This window comes from Triticum dicoccoides, chromosome 1A (genome assembly GCF_002162155.2).
Source record: "Triticum dicoccoides isolate Atlit2015 ecotype Zavitan chromosome 1A, WEW_v2.0, whole genome shotgun sequence".
Taxonomy (NCBI): domain Eukaryota; kingdom Viridiplantae; phylum Streptophyta; class Magnoliopsida; order Poales; family Poaceae; genus Triticum; species Triticum dicoccoides.
The window spans coordinates 588,418,188-588,439,011 of record NC_041380.1 but is presented as its reverse complement, the minus strand read 5'-3'; the positions used below and the strand labels follow the sequence as shown (position 1 = coordinate 588,439,011).

Genomic DNA, 20,824 nt, shown 5'->3' with positions numbered 1-20,824 from the left:
GGTATGTTACTTGCCCGAGATTCGATCGTCGATATCTCAATACCTAGTTCAATCTCGTTACCGACAAGTCTCTTTACTTGTTCTGTAATACATCATATAGCAACTAACTCATTAGTTAGAATGCCTGCAAGGCTTATAGTGATGTGCATTACCGAGTGGGCCCAGAGATACCTCTCCGACAATCAGAGTGAAAAATCCTAATCTTGATCTATGCCAACTCAACAAGTACCATCGGAGACACCTATAGAGCACCTTTATAATCACCCAGTTACGTTGTGACGTTTGGTAGCACACAAAGTGTTCCTCCGGTAATCGGGAGTTGCATAACCTCACAGTCATAGGAACATGTATGAGTCATGAAGAAAGCAATAGCAGTAAACTAAACGATCAAGTGCTAAGCTAACGGAATGGGTCAAGTCAATCACATCATTCTCCTAATGATGTGATCCCGTTAATCAAATGACAACTCATGTCTATGGTTAGGAAACTTAACCATCTTTGATTAATGAGCTAGTCAAGTAGAGGCATACTAGTGACACTCTGTTTGTCTATGTATTCACACATGTACTAAGTTTCCGGTTAATACAATTCTAGCATGAATAATAGACATTTATCATGATATGAGGAAATAAATAATAACTTTATTATTGCCTCTAGGGAATATTTCCTTCACTTAGGGCGCACTATCTTTTTTCCCTATAGGTATTTTATTTTTTTCTTTAGCCCAATGACTTAAATAGATTCCAGTGGCCTCCCAATAATATCGCAACCCTTTACAATTTAAATTTTTGTCCCGTAAAACAATTTCCACCTATAAATGATTTCCCGGTATTATCGGTACTCCTCAAAACACTTCCAGTAACCCCGAAACGCTACCGGTTTCTCTCAAAACTATTTTTTATTCCTGAAACTATTTCGAGAATATTTTCTCATATTCCTCACTCCACTAAAACTCAACAGATCATAATTCCCTTAAGCGTGTGACCATGTAGGTTCGGTAAAACATAGACATGAATGAAAACACCTTTCTTTCAATGATCAATAACAGAACCGTGGACATCCATATTTATCCTTATGTTTACACGAATGATATTCGATTGAACCTTTGGTTATCATTTCCTATTCCTTTTCTTCACGTATGTTACAAAACCTGAGGTGAGATATATCGGTATCCCCGTGAGTCATTCACATGCTCACTATATTGGTCTCCTCGTTACTGTTTTTGTTCTTTCTTGTTGTCATGTTTTGGCATCCGTGTGAGCTAGTCACCTGTGTCTGGCCAGACGATGATTGATGGCATCACACTGAGAGGGCCTTAAGAATATCTTTCCATCGTTAGAGAAGCAAATCCCACTCTTGAGCTATCTTGCCCCATGTCATACTTTCTGATGAACCTGTAAGTTGTCATTATGATCAGTGTTACAGATGATGTTGGAGCAACCCCAAAGTCTATCGTCCGGTATGAAATGACTCGATACTCCCATGGTCTAAGGAACTAGGCATACTTTAACTCTCCCGTGTTATAAATTGTAGACTCGACGATAACATCTCTAAGCATAACAAACAACTTGGGTCAATTCAGTATGATCGTTCTTCTAACATCATACTTTCAATGTTGTCGACATCCTTCTTTCATTAAACAAATTCCTATGACTAGGAAAACATAATCATCATACAACACTTGAGCTAGTCCTAGAGGCAATAATAGGAATCAGCTTTACCATTGTTGGATATTTCTACTCATAATAAGGCTCTACTAATTAATCACCTACACAAGTTCTTTAACTATGAAATTTTTCCATGGATAAAGATGATGTGGGAATAATACTCCCTCCATTTTTATTTACTCTACATATTAGATTTGACTGAAGTCAAACTTTGTAAAATTTGACCAACTTTATAGAAAACAATATAAACATTTACCATAACAAATCTATATGATGTGAAAGTACATTCAATAATGAATCTAATGGTATTTATTTGTTATTGTATATGTTAATATTTTTGTCTATATACTTTGTCAAAGTTTACAAAACTTGACTTTGACCAAAGCTAATACGCGGGGTAAAGAAAAACGAAGGGAGTATTATTCTGTTGCACCATCTCATGGAAGGATAGCTGGATAATTTTTGGTGGAAATCAGTTCTAAATCCGTCGCCTATATACAAACAAGTTGCAACCTGTCAAGCAAGAAAAGTAAATACAATGATATTCTAGGAAGATAGATGGCTAGATCATAGCCTTCAAGCTAGATTTTTGAAACCCCTCTCCTTTACAACAATTAATGAGCATGTCTCTCTTCAAAGTGTTATGGAAATTGATAACTTGGAAGAAGTACTTCACAGGCTCATCAACAATTCATGCAACTATGAATCACTATTCTTTCAAGTCAAGATGTGGTTCAGAATGATAAGTGGAGCTACCCATGGAACACGTCAAGCTACTCTACAGTGAATATGTACAAATTCTTAAGAGGTGGGGTAATGCTCACATTCTATTTATAAAGCTCTAGAAATGTGCTTCACATCTGACATAAATATGTTGGGTGTTGTTACATGACATAATTAACAGTTTAACACTAGGAAGTTCTTAGCAGAAAATTTCACCTGCAAGGTTACAACTGTGCCATCTGTAATAATGGGCAAGATGAAACCCTTCTCCTCCTCTTCCGAGATTGCACTTTTTCTCAAAAAATTGCCACAGAATCATTCCCAAAAAGAATAGATGAATATCTTTCTTTGATGAGGTGCGTCTCGTTGTGCAAGCTCTACCTAATGATATTGCTCTAGACATTATAATCATGGCATGTTGCCTGCTGGAGCATCTGGACTCAAAAGAATGACAAGGATTTCCGCAATGTCACCTCTCATGTTCAAGGGTGGTGCAACATTCTCAAAGAATGCCTCAAGACCACAATTGCGTGCAGCGTGCAAGCCCAACAAAACAATTGTCATTGCCAGGACTACTATCTCGGTTGCACATTGTGTCCTACTAACCTTGAAAGCTCCTTTGACCGACAAATAGACCTTTGGATCCCATTTCGAAGCCCATGAATCTTTCGTCTCTTCATATACCGACATCCGTAGGATCATCTTCACATCAATTGCCTACAAAACATCGCAAAACGGGTTTCTCATCCTATCTTTATATCAAGAGGCCAAGTTCAAAAAGGCAGATGAAAAATTTAGGTTGCATGGGTGTGTTGCATTATTTTGGTTTTATTCTAGACTCGTTGATGATATTAGTAGTGGAAAAGGTAAAGTTTGTATCGACTATGAGACGTTTTTGATGATTCCATCATTTGTGCGTTTTTGTTTTCGTTTCGTTCCTGGAGCTTTTCGTTGCAGTCAGTCCTGAGATGGCACCAATTGATCATCGTGACCGAGTCGAATGGATCGCACCCGGACGGGTCCGACCCAGACACCGGCCCGTCTCGTTTCTTTCTTGCGTGCGAGGCCATAGCAAGCCGCCGCAGACAGAGCCAATAGCCAGCACGCACCGTCGCCTCCCGCTCCACATCTCGCTCGCTCGCTCACCGCGGAAGCCGCCTGCTAGGGTTCGATCCCCGCCATGGACGCCGCCTCGCTCATGGGCCCCTCCTCCGCCGACGCGCCCACCGACGGGGAGCACCGGATGGGCACCACCATCGTGGGCGTCTGCTACGACGGCGGCGTCGTGCTCGCCGCCGACTCCAGGACCAGCACCGGTACGCCCCCCGCCCCGATCCCTTGATGCGCCCCGTGGATCCAGCAGCAGCGGCTAGGTCAGGGTTGGAGATGGCGCGTCGGGCGTCCGATTCCGCCGTGAGGGAAGAACCGAATCGAGGGATGCGGCTGGTGCTGCTGGCCCTGTTGTTAACATATTATACGATACGAGACGCCCCTCCTAATTCAGTGTTTTCCCCCTTGGTATTCTAGTTGCGAGATCAGGGGAAACCCTGGATTATTATTAGATAGAGGCAGACAAACCCAGGATTTGCTATGATAGTTATTGTTACTGGGTCCTGCAGTGCTGTGTCTTGTCAAGTCTGAAACCTTCTACCACTGTCACAAATGTTCCCAACGACTTACTGGAGAACATGGCTCCCCTGAGGTGTTAGTTACTACAGTGCTATCTCCTTAGCGTTGCAAAGCCTTGCTGTGTATGTTTGAATTCAATAAATAAATGAAGCCGACATTTGATCTGTTTTTCTCGCTGCATTTTTATTTTCTTCGCTTAATGTCCGTTTGCTACCTCACAGGAATGTATGTCGCAAACCGTGCTTCGGACAAGATTAGTCAGCTGACTGATAATGTCTACGTCTGCCGCTCTGGATCTGTAAGTGCTTATAAATCATGCTCAAGATCAGGCGCATTCCATGTTGTTATCCAGTGTTACTGTGACATTTAGATGGTTGGGTAGGCACCATTGAGTAGTCAATTTCATAAGTTAAAAAAAATCTTACTTTCATATCTTCACTATTCCCTAAATTTATGATTATGGTATGTTTAATTATTATTTTTTGCACTGAAAGGTATGTGTAATTGCTGGTGTTGATAATAAACTCAACAAAATAAAAGCTTGCAATACAAGATTTTGTGTTTTGCTTTCGCGTGCAATCATTTTGTTGTTGCCTACCATTTGCTTGTCTTGTGGAAGAGTGGAAATCTTGAGTCCTCACAACATCTTCAGTGTTCATCTTCTGCTGCCTTTATGTTTGCTAGTCAGATATCCTATTTTCTGTTCATATGTGCTGTATGTCTCATGTTAGCATGCTTCTCATTATCTTGCAGGCTGCTGACACACAAATTATTTCGGATTATGTACGTTATTTTCTCCACCAGCACACGTAAGTACTTTGTGCAAAACGCTTTTTAGCTTCTCATGATCCTATTATCTTTCTTCATTATTCCCTAAATTGTATGGAACCTAGATCCCATTGGTCATGATCATGGCCAATTAAGTATTTGATTTGGAAGTTGTTGCTGAATTTGTCCTTCATCATGTACAGAATCCAGCTTGGGCAACCAGCTACCGTGAAAGTTGCATCCAACTTAGTTAGGTTATTGGCCTATCAGAACAAGGTATAGCTTCTCTAGCCTTCGAGATAACAAGAGATGGTGCTTAATGTTTGTTTACCTTCATGATACACATGTCATTCCATTTCTTATTTTTTTTTTATCAATGGCCAGAGCATGTTGCAAGCTGGAATGATAGTTGGTGGATGGGATAAATACGAGGGAGGCCAAATTTACTCGGTTCCTCTTGGTGGAACGATTCTGAGGCAACCATTCGCAATTGGAGGTTAGTTTCCCCAATAGTAGAAGTGCATCATTCCTTACCTATACTTGAGTAGTTGAGTCGACATCTTTTAGTAGCTTCTAGGGCTCTTTTGCAACAAACCTTGTGCACTCTGGCAAGCTTGTACTCACTTAGTCGTTTGCGGCTTGCAAAACATACTGGGATGTTAACCACACTTCTTATCCTGGTTGAGTGCAATCTGGCTCTGTCGAGTGCTGAGAAACAATGAGCATGCTGTTATGCTAATTCGGCTTTAGTGTATGATATACCAGGTGCACGTTCTCACACTTTATGTTATCGCTGGGCTTTTCAGGATCTGGTTCCAGTTACCTGTATGGATTGATGGATCATGAATGGAAAGAGGGTATGACCCAGGAAGAAGCTGAGGTACGGCATTTAGTTTCTTCTGAGGAACTAGAAAGAATTAGGAGATCTTTTCTGCCAAAAAAGGAGTGATAGGACATAGTTTATTTAACGCATGAGGCTCAGTCCAGTCTGAAGCTATGTTCAGTTCCCATATTGCTTCTATTCGCTGCTTATTTTGTAGTTGTGACACAAAATGGTTTTCTTATTTCCTTGAAGTAGAATGAAGTTTTTTGATGGCTTTTCTGTCAATTTGCCTCATCGTTGACATTGCGAGAATAGATTGTAATATTAATTACATAGTCCTGATTTTTTTTTTGATTCCCATTACATAGTCCTGAATTGTATGGCTGAACCATCATTTCTCATTAGTCTAAGCTTTGAGTCATTGCAGCGCATCTCCTAACATGTTCTTCCTTGTCCTGATCTCAACAGAAGTTTGTGGTGAAGGTGGTTTCCCTTGCTATTGCTCGTGATGGTGCTAGTGGAGGGGTTGTTCGCACTGTTACTGTAAGTGTTCTTTTCATACAGATTTCATTCTTTGTTTCTTTTGGTTGAGAAATAGACAGCATTATGGAAACTTGGACTTGCTTATTTGAATTGACTTTATTTTGCAACATAAGGATGATGCAACCTCTCTTGTGATGGCTTCATTAACCAAGATGAGATATCAGTCAAAATTAAAACCAATATCTAACAGTCTCCTGTGATGGTTTTAAAATGAGATGAGTAAACTTATAAAACAGCACCAACTTTCGTAGCCTTGATTTTCTGAACTTGTCTAGATTTGGTTGTGCTTAAAATGTCATTTGGAATAGGGTGGCACACCTTTGCCTCTGTTGGATCTGTTGTCATCTTGTCTTAACCCCCCTTCTTTTTGTTGAAAAGTCATGTTTGTTTTGCAAACTGTGCCATCTTAGCAGCTTGTCGAAATGTGCCTCCTTGTTAAAATTGGAGGTTGCATCAACCTGTTGCTTAATAACTGCTCTTTGTTTTCCCAAAGACTTTGTCTACCTAGTTAGATGTACTGATTTGAGAATTCTTGCAGATTAACGAGGCGGGTGTTAAGAGGAGCTTCCACCCTGGTGACAAACTGCCACTCTGGCATGAAGAGATGGAGCCCCAAAACTCTCTCCTCGACATTCTCGCAGCTGGGAGCTCTGATGCGATGGTCCAGTGAAATCCCTATTGTACTGATGACTTGTTCTAGATGTGAGCCGAACGTTGCTTGGAATAGATTCTGTTGACACCAGCTTGTTTTCCACCTTGTTATTACAACTTAAAATAGTTTTGGTGTTCACGTGTCTATGAATCATCTTGATGGATCTGTGCCTTGCGGTGCAACTCGACTATGGCATATGCTTGTGCCAACACAGCTACGTCTTGCTCAACGAAATGCAACCTGTCATTGCTTGCTGAAGATCTAGACGCTGAAAATTATACTGGCCGGTGTAGTAGTGGATAGTGTCGCTGGAAAGAAAAGAAAAATTCTAGAACCGCAGAGAGCAATATGGCTTACTTTGGAGACTTAAAAAATTTGTGTGACTTATTTAACATGTCTGTAGAAACGCTAAAAATAAAATAGACTAATTGGACCCAGGTTTTTGACCACCCCGATGAAGATACAAAGCAGATTTTCTTTCAAGAACTGTCAGCACCCAGGTTTTGGATTAATCAAAACAAACCAACTCCCCTCTGCCTGGCTGGTAGTGCAAAGTATGTCTGGTTTGTTCCTGCAGATGCAACGCGCGCGCGCGTGTGTAATTCAATGGTACTGATGTTTCTACGTGGATTAATTCTTTTTCTTTTTGACGTGACGTGGATTAATTCTTGTGCTTATAACTTGTCAAGGGCCATACTATGGAAGCAGTCGTAACTCGTAAGTACTCATACTTCTCTGGAACCTTGATGTTTGTGGTGAAGGTGGTCTCCCTTGATATTGGTCGTCTCCTGATGGCGCGTCACTGTAGAGTGTCCCTTATACTCTGTTTTTTTACTAGCACATATGCCCGTGCGTTGCGACAGGAGAGTTATTTTTTTGCGAGAAGCAACGAAAATAATTGACGTGCCATCCAAAAAATGATCTCCACAATGATAGGCGACAGAGCAAGGAGTTATGATCTTTACACGAAAAAGCAAGGACTTATGATCTTCACACTGAACATGTTTGACACGGGAAATCTTGATAGTGGTGGGGTTGGTCGGTGTGGTGGCGAGTACCCAACTCATGCCTTTTTCCTCTGGGTCTGCCTCCATCTTAGGGTTTTGGCTGCCTCCTCATTTGGTGGCTACGCGGCGACCTTCGGGACATGGTTGCTTCGACCGCTCTATCCTACTACAGCGTAACCATGTGGATTGTTAATCACAACACATAAATCCCATTTCATTAGCATAATCAGGCATGAATGCCCCTTTTTTTGATGGTTTATTCTCTTTAATTATTTTAGTGCTCAAGTGTCCATAATTTTGCTATAATTAAAGCCAAACAACATATTATCTTACAATAGCCAGCGCAAATATTTAATAAAATACTATAGCATCAGATTAGAAATACTTTTTATTTTTTAACATTGAAAAAAATGAATTGGCGAATATTCTTGGAAACGTGAACAATTTTTTAAATCCCGAATAATTTTCAAAAATGTGAACAATTGTTTTTTTGAAAATTCCAATATTTTTGGAAAAAACACGAACAGAACTAGAAACATTAATAGTTTTTGGAATTCACAAACAATATTTTGGAAACATGAAAATTTTATAAAAATACAAATATTGTTGAATTTTTTTAAAGGGTAACATTCAAACCAATTTTAGAAAATGTTTTCTCAGAAGAAAATATTATTTTAGATTTGTGAACATTTCACTAAAACAAGAATATTTTAAAATATGAAACATTTTATAAAATGTAATTTTTGTAATAAAATCTCGAAGAATTTTTAAAAAACGCAAACATTTTTTAAAAAATGATAAAATTTCTAAACAGCAATTCTGGAAATGTTCCGAACATTTTTCATATCAGGAACAAAAAATTTGAATTCTGACCATTTTTTGAATATCTGAACAAAAAATCGAAATTCTGAATATTTTCATAATTTTTTACTTGACAGAAAAAAATAAAGAAGGAAAAAGAAATATAAAAGGGAAAGAGAAAGGAAAAAAAGAAAAGTAGAAATAGAACATCGAAACAATGAAAATGGGCCAGCCAGTCTTCGGCGCCCTGTGGGCAGCTTCCAGTATTTATCGCTTCATGCGACAAATAAGGTCTTCTTAACTGAGTGGAGAATAATAAGTGGGCTGGCTTCGTTGGGCCGGACCGCGCACGGCCCAATTATGGAATTCTAGACAAACCTTTTTTCTTTTCTAGCGGATAGACACACAAAAGTTTCGTACCACCTCGGATAGAAAAAAAAATCGACGATGAATGGATGAAAAATTTGAAAAAACACACCTTGCTTATTAGTAGGTATAGATTTTGCCCCTTGATGCTATGTTCTTTTGGTTCCCAAGTACACAATGGACCAGCTTGGGCTTGCTAATTTGAACGGACCCGTTCTACAATGAGTAAAATGCATTACGGGTCACTAAACCTATCCATCATAGTCACTTTGGTCATTGTATTAAAAGAATGACATGTTACCGCAATTGTACTTTGCTCCAACGAACTCATACGGTTACTGGCTACATTTTTCGCTCGTATTTTGTATGTATTTTGCCACCATGGCACTTTTTGACCGGTCCACTTGTGCACACAGGAGGTACGTGTTAGTGGGCCATTTACATGATTTTTTGTTTGCAAAATTGCGTCAGTACACCCCTCCCTCCTCTGATTCGGGGCCAAATTCCCCACTCGCTTGAAAGAATCCTATGTCTCTCCACTGTCCACCCCACCCATCAGTGTCGCCGCTCTCTACCGTCCGCCGACGCCTCTCTCTTGCGCGCCATGTCTTGGAGTTGCTCCCGCTCTGCTCCGCGCCGCCGCGCCCCTCAACCCCTATGTATAGATTACCCTAATGTCACGATAATCCGCAAGTTGGATACCAAAACATATATCAAGTGAATCAGTAGAACACCCTATTGTGACCATGGGTATCCATATGCAAGACATGCATCAAGTGTTCGCAAATCTAAAAAGTATTCAATCTGATAATAGTGAAACGGCAAAGGTAAAAACTCAATTAATCACAACAAGATAGAGAGGAAGAAACACCATATGATCCAACTATATTAAGAAAGCTCGTGATACATCAAAATCATGACAAATAAAGAACACGAGAGAGAGAGAGGGGGGGAGAGATAGAACAAAGACATATCTACTGGTACATACCCTCAGCCCCGAGGGTGAACTACTCCCTCCTCGTTATGGTGGCCACCGGGATGATGAAGATGACCTCTGGTGATGATTTCCCCCTCCGACAGGGTGCCAGAGAAGGCTTTCAGATGAGATCGCCTCAGTACAGAGGCATGCGACGGCGGAGTTGAAGTTCTAAGTTAACTTTCGGGGGTTTATGAATTTATATAATTTTTTAGCGTTGGAATCACGCAAAGAGGTGCCACAGGGGGCAAAATGTGCCTTGTGGGGCCCTGTGGGTCTTCTGGTACTCCCCCGAAGCCCTCTAGGTCCATTTCCCTCTAGAAAAAATCGTCAGAAAGTTTTGCTGCAATTGGAATTCATTTGATATGGATTTTTTGGAAAACAACAAAAAACAATCAGAAATTGGAACTAGCGCTGGGCACTAGGTCAATATGTTAGTCCATGAAAATCATATAGAAGTCATACACAAGTGCATCAAAACCATATGAAATTACTGTAAACATGGCATGTATACTTCATAAATTATAGATACGTTGGAGATGTATCACAGACGTCACAAGCATCATGAGTGCCTCGGTGAGCTTGCCGGTCGCAGCCGCATAGTCACCCGCCTCAATGGCTTCAGCACACTTGTGGAGGATGTGGATGAGGTAGAGCGCGATGTTCTCCGCTTCCTGGCGCCTCCTCGCCACCGCCTCCGCAACGGCCGGCAGGTGATGTCTACTATGCAACTTAATTCTTGTAGACTCGTGTTGGGCCTTCAAGCGCAGAGTTTTATAGGACAGTAGCAATTTTCCCTCAAGTGGATGACCTAAGATTTATCAATTCGTGGGAGGTGTAGGATGAAGATAGTCTCTCTCAAACAATCCTGCAACCAAATAATAAGAAGTCTCTTGTGTCCCCAACACACCAAATACAATGGTATATTGTATAGGTGCACTAGTTCGGCGAAGAGATGGTGATACAAGTGTAGTAATGATAGTAGATATTTATTTTTGTAATAGTAACAATAAAAAACAGCAAGGTAGCAATTGATAAAATAGAGTACAAACGGTATTCCAATGCTTGAAAATGAGGCCCGGGGTCCGTACTTTCGCTAGTGCAATCTCTCAACAATGCTAATATAATTGGATCATATGACCATCCCTCAACGTGCGACGAAGAATCACTCTAAAGTTCTTATCTAGCGGAGAACAGAAGAAGAAATTGTTTGTAGCTAGGGTATGAAACCACCTCAAAGTTATTATTTCCGATCAATCTATCCAAGAGTTCGTACTAAAATAAACACAAGTTATCCTTTCCGATCGATCTATCTAAGAGTTCGTACTAAAATGGCACCATATGATACACATCAACCAACTCCAATGCCACCTAGATACTCCATTGTCACCTCGAGTATCCGTGAGTTGATTATGCGATATGCATCAAACAATTTCAGTTTCATAATACTCAATCCAACACAAAGAACCTCCAAGAGTGCCCCAAGATTTCTACCAGAGAAACAAGGACGAGAACGTGCATCAACCCCTATGCATATATTACCCCAATATCACCTCGAGAATCCACGAGTTGAGTGCCAAAACACATCAAGTGAATCAATATGATACCCCATTGTCACCACGGGTATTCATAGCAAGACATACATCAAGTGCTCTTAAATCCATAAAAGTATTCAATCCGATAACAACGAAATCTCAAAGGGAAAACTCAATTCATCACAACAAGATAAAGAAGGAGAAACACCATATGATCCAACTATATTAACAAAGCTCGCGATACATGATTGTGCCAAATCAAGAACGAGAGAGAGAGAGAGAGATTAAACACATAGCTGCTGGTACAAACCCCCAACCCCGAGGGTGGACTACTCCCTCCTCGTCATGGTGGCCGCCGGGATGATGAAGATGTCCTCCGGTGATGATTTCCCCCACCGACAGAGTGCCAGAACAGGGTCCAGATTGCTTTTTCATGGCTACAAAGGCTTGCGGCAGTGGAACTTCTGATCCAGGGTTATTTTTGGGGGTTTCTATATTTATAGGATTTTTTGGCATCGGTTGCACGCTGAGATGGGCCATGGGGGCCCCACCACCCACCAGGGCGCGCCAGGGGGGAGGGGGGCTGGCGCGCTCTGGTGTCTTGTGGGCAGCAGGCCCCTCCACCGGTGGTTCTTTGCTCCATTATTTCTCTTTCCTTCCAAAAACAATCGTCAGAAAGTTTCGTCCAATTCCGAGAACTTTAATTTCTGCACAAAAAAAGAACACCACAGTAGTTTTGCTGAAAACAGTGTCAGTCCAGGTTAGTTCCATTTAAATCATATAAAATTGCACCCAAACCATATAAATTTGTTGTAAACATGGCATGAATACTTCATAAATTATAGATACGTTGGAGACATATCAGCACCCCCAAGCTTAATTCCTGCCCGTCCTCGAGTAGGTAAACGATTAAAGAAATGATTTATGAAGTGTGAATGCTAGCATAGTGCATAAGTTTGATCAATGATAATTTCAATCACTTTCCTAGCAATCAATTCACATGTTATGGTTCAAACAATGCCTTCTCTTAAAACTTAACAACCTATATTCTTAGTCACCAAACAATTGCAATTCAACTTATTCACTAAAGTCTAAGTAAGAGCTCCACATACTCAATCATCATATAGTCTTCTATGATTGCTAGTACTCAAAGCATATTTTTAGAAAAAATGGCATCCATCGAACACAAAGAAAGATATGGGCTTAATGTTTCGCCTCCCAACTCATTTATCATAGAGATAAATGTCAAATATAATAAATCATGATCAAATATATTTGACTGGCCATATGTGCCTAGATCTTTCCCCACCACATATGATGCTTGCCAACTGCTATAGAATATTTGAGGTTGAAATGAGAATGCATACTATTGACTCTTGCATAAAAGTAAATACTGAAAAGTAAAAGATAGGCCCTTCGCAGAGCGAAGCAGAGGTTGTCATGCGCTTTTTATTTTTAGGAGCACAAACTCTTAATGAAAAGGAACGTCACGTTATATTGCCCCTTATCATAGCAACCTTTATTATGTAGTCAATCGCTTTTATTACTTTGCCGTCACAAGTTTGTACAACGCTTATGTTCCCTTACAATAAAAGATCAAACATATTTAGGAGCAATTTTTATTGCTTTATGCACCATTGACAACTTACTTGAAGGATCTTATTCAATCTCTATGTAGGTATGGTGGACACTCATGGCAAGAAACTGTGTTTAAGGGTTTTTGGATGCACAAGTAGTATCTCTACTTAGTACAAATTTTTGGCTAGCAAAAGATCCTCAACAAACACCTCATGTTGGAGGATCCATAACAATATAACTTCTATGCAAATATACACCACCATAACTCATTACGTTGTCTTCCTTGTCCAACTTCAACTAATTTGCTCAAGTTTTAAAATAATTAATGGGTATTCACAATCATAGAAGATGTCCAAGATAATATATTTGCATGTGAAAGTTGTCTTCCTTATACTAATCATTCATGAATTGCTTGTATGACCAATATTGTGATTTCCAAGCTTCAAAAGATTTCACTTTCTACCAATGTGGAGATACTACTAGGAATGATATGAACATGTAATTTCAATTTCATGATATTCAATTCATTCAACAATTTACTCATAGTATGTAAGTGAAGCACAAGAGTAAATAACAAACTAGTCCAAAAAGATATAAGTGAAGATCAAGTGATTTGTTAAGTAAATGGGTAGCTATTTGAGGACTCTCTTTTATTTAAAAACTTTCGGATCTAAGTATTTTATTAAAACATCAAGCAAAACAAAATAAAATGACATTCCAAGAATATCACACATCATGTGAAGAAGCAAAAACATAGGCTCAATCGATACTAACAAATAATTGTTGATGAAGAAAGGTGGGATGCCTACCGGGGCATTTCGAAGCTTAGATGCTCGAGACTTCTTGAAATATTATATGGGATGCCTTGGGCATCCCTAAGCTTGAGCTTTTGTGTCTCCTTAATTCCTTTTATATCACGATTTCCCTGAATCTTAAAAGCTTCATTCACACAAAGCTCAACAAGAACTCGTGAGATAAGTTAGTATAAATCAATGCAATAACCTTATCATTCTCTACTGTAGAAAATTAATAAAATTATAATTTAAAATTGCATATTAAATTCCTCTGCATATTTAATACTCCCATCCTCAAATAGAATCATTAAACAAGCAAACATATGTGAAACAGCAATCTGTCCAAACAAGATAGTCTGTAAAGGATGCAAGAATATTCATACTTATTTAACTCCAAAAATTCTGAAAATTTAACACACTGTAGAAAATTTATGACAACTTACCGTGTAAAAATATCAATATTTTATCACATTCTGGCATTTTTCAAAAAACCATACAATGATAGAAAACTTTCTGTTTTCAAAACAACAACATATAGACTTGCAAAACAAGCATGGTAAAGGCTATAATTGACATTTTTATTGTAATAAAAGATGCAAAACATTATTATAAATATAATTAAGCAACTAAAAGTAAAAAAAGATGCTCCAAGCAAAACAATATCATGTGACGAATGAAAATATAGCTCCAAGTAAGGTTACCGATAATGTTGGAGACGAAAGAGGGGATGCCTTCCGAGGCATGCCCAAGCTTAGTTGCTTGTATATTCCTTGAATATTACCTTGGGGGTGCCTTGGTAATCCCCAAGCTTAGGTTCTTGCCACTCCTTATTTTCCTCATATCGGTATCTCACCCAAAACTTGAAAACTTCAATCATACAAAACTTAACGGAACTTCGTGAGATAGGTTAGTATGCTAAAGACAAATCATTCACTTTGGTAATGTCAAGACAAGATTCATAATTGTTATCAAATAATGCCTACTATACCTTATCATTTCCACAATTTATATTGAGCAATATAAGCAATAGAAACTAGAAAACAAACAAACTATGCATTGAGAACATAACCTATTACAGAACAGTCTGAAATGATCTGGAAAATGACCACACTTCTATAAATCCTTTTTTTGAAAATTTAGGAAAACATAGGTTATTTTTATATCAATCATGTTTCAAAAATTCAGAATTTTATCCTGCTCTAGTGAATTTTAACAATTCTATTACTGGGTGCAAAAGTTTTTGTTTTTGCACAAAATGAAGTCAACTATCATCCACACTATCCAAAAGGATTTACTTGGTACTTCATTGGAACAAAAGCTATAAAACATGATTACTACAGTAGCCTAATCATGTGAACACACAAAAATAGTAGGTAAAAGTGTTGGGTTGTCTCCCAACAAGCGCTTTTCTTTAATGCCTTTTTAGCCAGGCATGATGATTTCAATGATGCTCACATAAAAGATAAGAATTGAAACACAAAGAGTGCGTCATGAAGCATATGACTAGCATATTTAATCCTAACCCACTTCCTTTGCATAGGGATTTTGCGAACAAACAATTTATGGGAGCAATAATGAACTAGCATAGGAAGGCAAAACAAGCATGACTTCAAGATTTTCAACATATCGAGAGGAAACTTGATATTATTGAGATGCATAAAAGCATATGTCTCTCTCTTATAATAATTTTCAGTAGCATCATGAATGAATTCAACAATATAACTATCACATAGAGCATTCTTTTCATGATCCACATGCATAAAAAAATTATTAATCTCCACACAAGCAATTTTCTTCTCATTCTTAATAGTGGGAACAAATTCAACAAAATAACTATCATGTGATTGAAAATTAAAATCATGATGACAAGTTTCATGGTTATCATTATTCTTTATAGCATACATGCCATCACCATAATCATCATAGATAGCAGCTTTGTTCTCATAATCAATTGAAACTTCTTCTGAAATAGTGGAATCATCACTAAATAAAGTCATGACCTCTCCACATCCACTCTCATAAATATAATAATCATAAATAGGAGGCATGCTGTCATCATAATAATTTTTCTCATCAAAACTTGGGGCACAAAAAATATCATCTTCATCAAACATAGCATCCCAGCTTATGGATTTGCATATCATGAGCATCATGGATATTCAAAGAATTAATACTAGCAACATTGCAATCATGCTCATTCAAAGATTTTATGTCAAACATTTTATTGAATTCTTCTTCTATCAATTGGGCACAATTTTCCTTCCCATCATTTTCAAGATAGACATGATAAAAACGAATAATATGAGTCCACATCAATTCCATTTTTAGTTTTCTTTTATAAAACCACAACTAGTGATAAAACAAGAAACTAAAAGATTAAATTGCAAGATCTAAAGATATACCTTCAAGAACTCACCTCCCCGGCAACGACACCATAAAAGAGCTTGATGTCTACTACGCAACTTAATTCCTGTAGACTCTTGTTGGGCCTCCAAGCGCAGAGTTTTGTAGGAAAGTAGCAATTTTCCCTCAAGTGGATGACCTAAGGTTTATCAATCCATGGGAGGCATAGGATGAAGATGGTCTCTATCAAACAACCCCGCAACCAAATAATAAAAAGTCTCTTGTGTCCTCAACACACCAAATACAATGGTAAAATGTATAGGTGCGCTAGTTCAGCGAAGATATGATGATACAAGTGTAGTACTGATAGTAGATATTGATTTTATAATGGTAACAATAAAAAACAGCAATGTAACAATTGATAAAACGGAGCACAAATGGTATTGCATTGCCAGAAAATGAGGCCTAGGGTCCGTACTTTCGCTAGAGCAACCTCTCAACAATGCTAATATAATTGGATCATATGACCATCCCTCAACGTGCGATGAAGAATCACTTCGAAGTTCTTATCTAGCGGATAACATAAGAAGAAATTGTTTGTAGGGTACGAAACCACCTCAAAGTTGTTGTTACGATCAATCTATCCAAGAGTTCGTACTAAAATAACCACACGTATCCTTTCCGATCGATCTATCTAAGAGTTCGTACTAAAATGACACCATATGATACACATCAACAAACTCTAATGTCACCTAGATACTCCAATGTCACCTCGAGTATCCGTGAGTTGATTATGCGATATGCATCAGACAATTTCAGCTTCATAATACTCAATCCAACACAAAGAAACTCAAAGAGTGCCCCAAGATTTCTACCAGAGAAACAAGGACGAGAATGTGCATCAACCCCTATGCATAGATTACCCCAATGTCACCTTGGGAATCCGCAAGTTGAGTGCCAAAACGCATATCAAGTGAATCAATATGATACCCCATTGTCACCACGGTATTCATAGCAAGACATACATCATGTGCTCTCAAATCCATAAAAGTATTCAATCCGATAACAACGAAATCTCAAAGGTAAAACTCAATTCATCACAACAAGATAGAGAGGGAGAAACACCATATGATCCAACTATATTAACAAAGCTCACGATACATCAAGATCGTGCCAAATCAAGAACACGAGAGAAAGAGAGAGAAAGAGAGATAGAGATAGAGATAGATAGAGAGAGAGATTAAACACATAGCTATGATGTCTACTACGCAAATTTATTCTTGTAGAATCGTGTTGGGCCTCCAAGCGCAGAGTTTTGTAGGACAGTAGCAAATTTCCCTCAAGTGGATGACCTAAGGTTTATCAATCTGTGGGAGGTGTAGGATGAAGATGGTCTCTCTGAAACCACCCTGCAACCAAATAATAAAAAGTCTCTTGTGTCCCCTGAAGGAAATATGCCCTGGAGGCAATAATAAAGTTGTTATTTTATATTTCCTTATATCATGATAAATGTTTATTATTCATGCTAGAATTGTATTAACTGGAAACCTGATACATGTGTGGATACATTGACAAAACATCGTGTCCGTAGTAAGCCTCTACTAGACTAGCTCGTTAATCAAAGATGGTTAAGTTTCCTAGCCATGGACATGTGTTGTCATTTGATGAATAGGATCACATCATTAGGAGAATTGTGTGATGGACAAGACCCATTCGTTAGCTTAGCATATTGATCGTTCAGTTTTATTGCTATTGCTTTCTTCATGTCATATAGATATTCCTTTGACTATGAGATTATGCAACTCCCGGATACTGGAGGAATACCTTATGTGCTATCAAACATCACAATGTAACTGGGTGATTATAAAGATGCTCTACAGGTATCTCCGGAGGTGTTTGTTGGGTTGGCATAGATCGAGATTAGGATTTGTCACTCCGAGTATCGGAGATGTATCTCTGGCCCCTCTCGGTAATGCACATCATAAGAAGCCTTGCAAGCAATGTGACTAATGAGTTAGTTGTGGGATGATGTATTACAGAATGAGTAAAGAGACTTGCCGGTAACGAGATTGAACTAGGTAGGAAGATACCGACGATCGAATCTCGGGCAAGTAACATACCGATGACAAAGGGAATAACGTATGTTGTCATAATGGTTCGACCGATAAAGATCTTTGTAGAATATGTAGGAACCAATATGAGCATCCAGGTTCCGCTGTTGGTTATTGATTGAAGAGGTGTCTCGGTCATGTCTACATAGTTCTCGAACCCGTAGGGTCCGCACGCTTAACGTTCGATGATGATTTTGTATTATATGAGTTATGTGATTTGGTGACCGAATGTTGTTCGGAGTACTGGATGAGATCACAAACATGACGAGGATTCTCTAAATGGCCGAGAGGTAAGGATTGGTATATAGGACGATAGTATTCAGACACCGGAAGTGTTCTGGAGGGTATCGGGTACATATCAGGTCACTGGAAGGGGTTCCGGGCATCCCCGACAAAGATATGGGCCTTATGGGCCAAGAGAGGGACAGACCAACCCACAAGGGGCTGGTGCGCCCCCATATAGGCTGAAATAGGAGGAGAAGGAAAGAGGAGAAGGGAGAAGGAAAGGGGAGGATTTGGCCCCCCTTCCTTCCCTCCCCCTCTCTTTTCTTTCCCCTCCGGTTAATAAGGGGGGTGAATTGGCGAGGAACCCCAAGTAGGATTCGGCCTACTTGGGCGCCCCCCTTGGATGCTCCCTCTCCCTCCCACCTATATATATGAGGGTGGGGGGGGGGCGCCTAGAACACACACCAACATCTGTTAGCCGTGTGCGGCGCCTTCCTCCACAGATTACACCCTCGGTCATATTCTCGTAGTGCTTAGGCAAAGCCATGCGTGGATCACTTCACCATCACCATCACCACGCCGTCGTGCTGACGGAATTCATCTACTTCCTCGACACTTTGCTGGATCAAGAGTTTGAGGGACGTCATCGAGCTGAACGTGTGCAGAACTCGGAGGTGCCGTACGTTCGGTGCTTGATCGGTTGGAACGAGAAGAAGTCCGACTACATCAACCGCGATGTCAAACGCTTCTGCTTTCGGTCTACGAGGGTATGTATACACACTTTCCCCCTCTCGTTGCTATGCATCTCCTAGATAGATCTTGTGTGAGTGTAGGAATTTTTTTGAAATTGTATGCTACGTTTCCCAAAAGTGGCATCCGAGCCAGGTCTATGCGTAGATGATATGCACGAGTAGAACACAAAGAGTTGTGGGCGGTGATCGTCATACTGCTTACCACCAACATCTCATTTTGATTCGGCAGTAATGTTGGATGAATCGGCCTGGACCAACCTTACATCACCATGTTCATGAGACCGGTTCCACCGATAGACATGCAACTAGTTTTGCATAAAGGTGGCTAGCGGGTGTCTGTTTCTCCAACTTTAGTTGAGTTGAATTTGACTGCGGCCGGTCCTTGTTGAAGGTTAAAACAACAAACTTGATATATTACCGTTGTGGTTTTGATGCGTAGGTAAGAACGGTTCTTGCTAGAAGCCCATAGCAGCCACGTAAAACTTGCAGCAACAAAGTAGAGGACGTCTAACTTGTTTTTGCAAGGCATGTTGTGATGTGATATGGTCAAGACATGATATGATATACGTTATTGTATGAGATGATCATGTTTTGTAGAAGTTACTGGCAACCAGCAGGAGCCTTATGGTTGTCTCTTTATTGTATGAAATGCAAACGCCATGTAATTGCTTTACTTTATCACTATGTGTTAGCGATAGTTGTAGAAGAAATAGTTGGCGAGACAACCACGACGCTACGCTGGAAATCAAGGTGTCAAGCCAGCGACGACGGAGATCATGACGATCCTTTGGAGATCGAGATCAAAAGCACAAGATGATGATGGCCATATCATGTCACATATTTTGATTGCATGTGATGTTTATCTTTTATGCATCTTATTTTGCTTAGTACGGCGGTAGCATTATAAGTTGATCCCTTAACTAAAATTTCAAGGTATAAGTGTTCTCCATGAGTATGCACCATTGCGACAGTTCTCGTGCTGAGACACCACGTGATGATCGGGTGTGATAGGCTTTACGTTCACATACAATGGGTGCAAGACAGTTTTGGACATGCAGAATCCTCTGGTTAAACTTGACGAGCCTGGCATGTACAGACATGGCCTCAGAACACTGGAGACCAAAAGGTCAAACGTGAATCATATAGTTGATATGATCAACATAGAGATGTTCACCATTGATGACTACTCCATCTCACGTGATGATCGGACATGGTTTAGTTGATTTGGATCACGTATCATTTAGATGACTTGAGGGATGTCTATCTAAGTGGGAGTTCTTAAGTAATATGATTAATTGAACATAATTTATCATGAACTTAGTCCTGATAGTTTTTGCATATCTATGTTGTAGATCAATGGCCCATGCTACTGTTCCCTTGAATTTTAATGCGTTCCCAGAGAAAGCTAAGTTGAAAGATGATGGTAGCAACTACACGGACTGGGTCCGTAACTTGAGGATTATCCTCATTGCTGCACAGAAAAAATTATGTCCTTGATGCACCGCTAGGTGTGCCACCCCTTCCAGCAACT

The 20,824-nt window shown here is 39.6% G+C and overlaps 1 protein-coding gene across 1 annotated transcript; it reads left to right on the top strand.

Annotated features, from left to right (window-relative positions):
• Positions 1-3,570: 3,570 nt before the first annotated feature.
• LOC119293183 (proteasome subunit beta type-6-like) lies at positions 3,571-6,970 on the top strand. The gene is made up of 8 exons (XM_037571736.1): positions 3,571-3,706; positions 4,241-4,317; positions 4,773-4,828; positions 4,991-5,063; positions 5,172-5,283; positions 5,594-5,667; positions 6,079-6,153; positions 6,692-6,970. Exons 1-8 carry the CDS (start codon positions 3,571-3,573, stop codon positions 6,821-6,823), a joined length of 735 nt encoding a protein of 244 aa, XP_037427633.1. The 3' UTR covers positions 6,824-6,970.
• Positions 6,971-20,824: the final 13,854 nt, after the last annotated feature.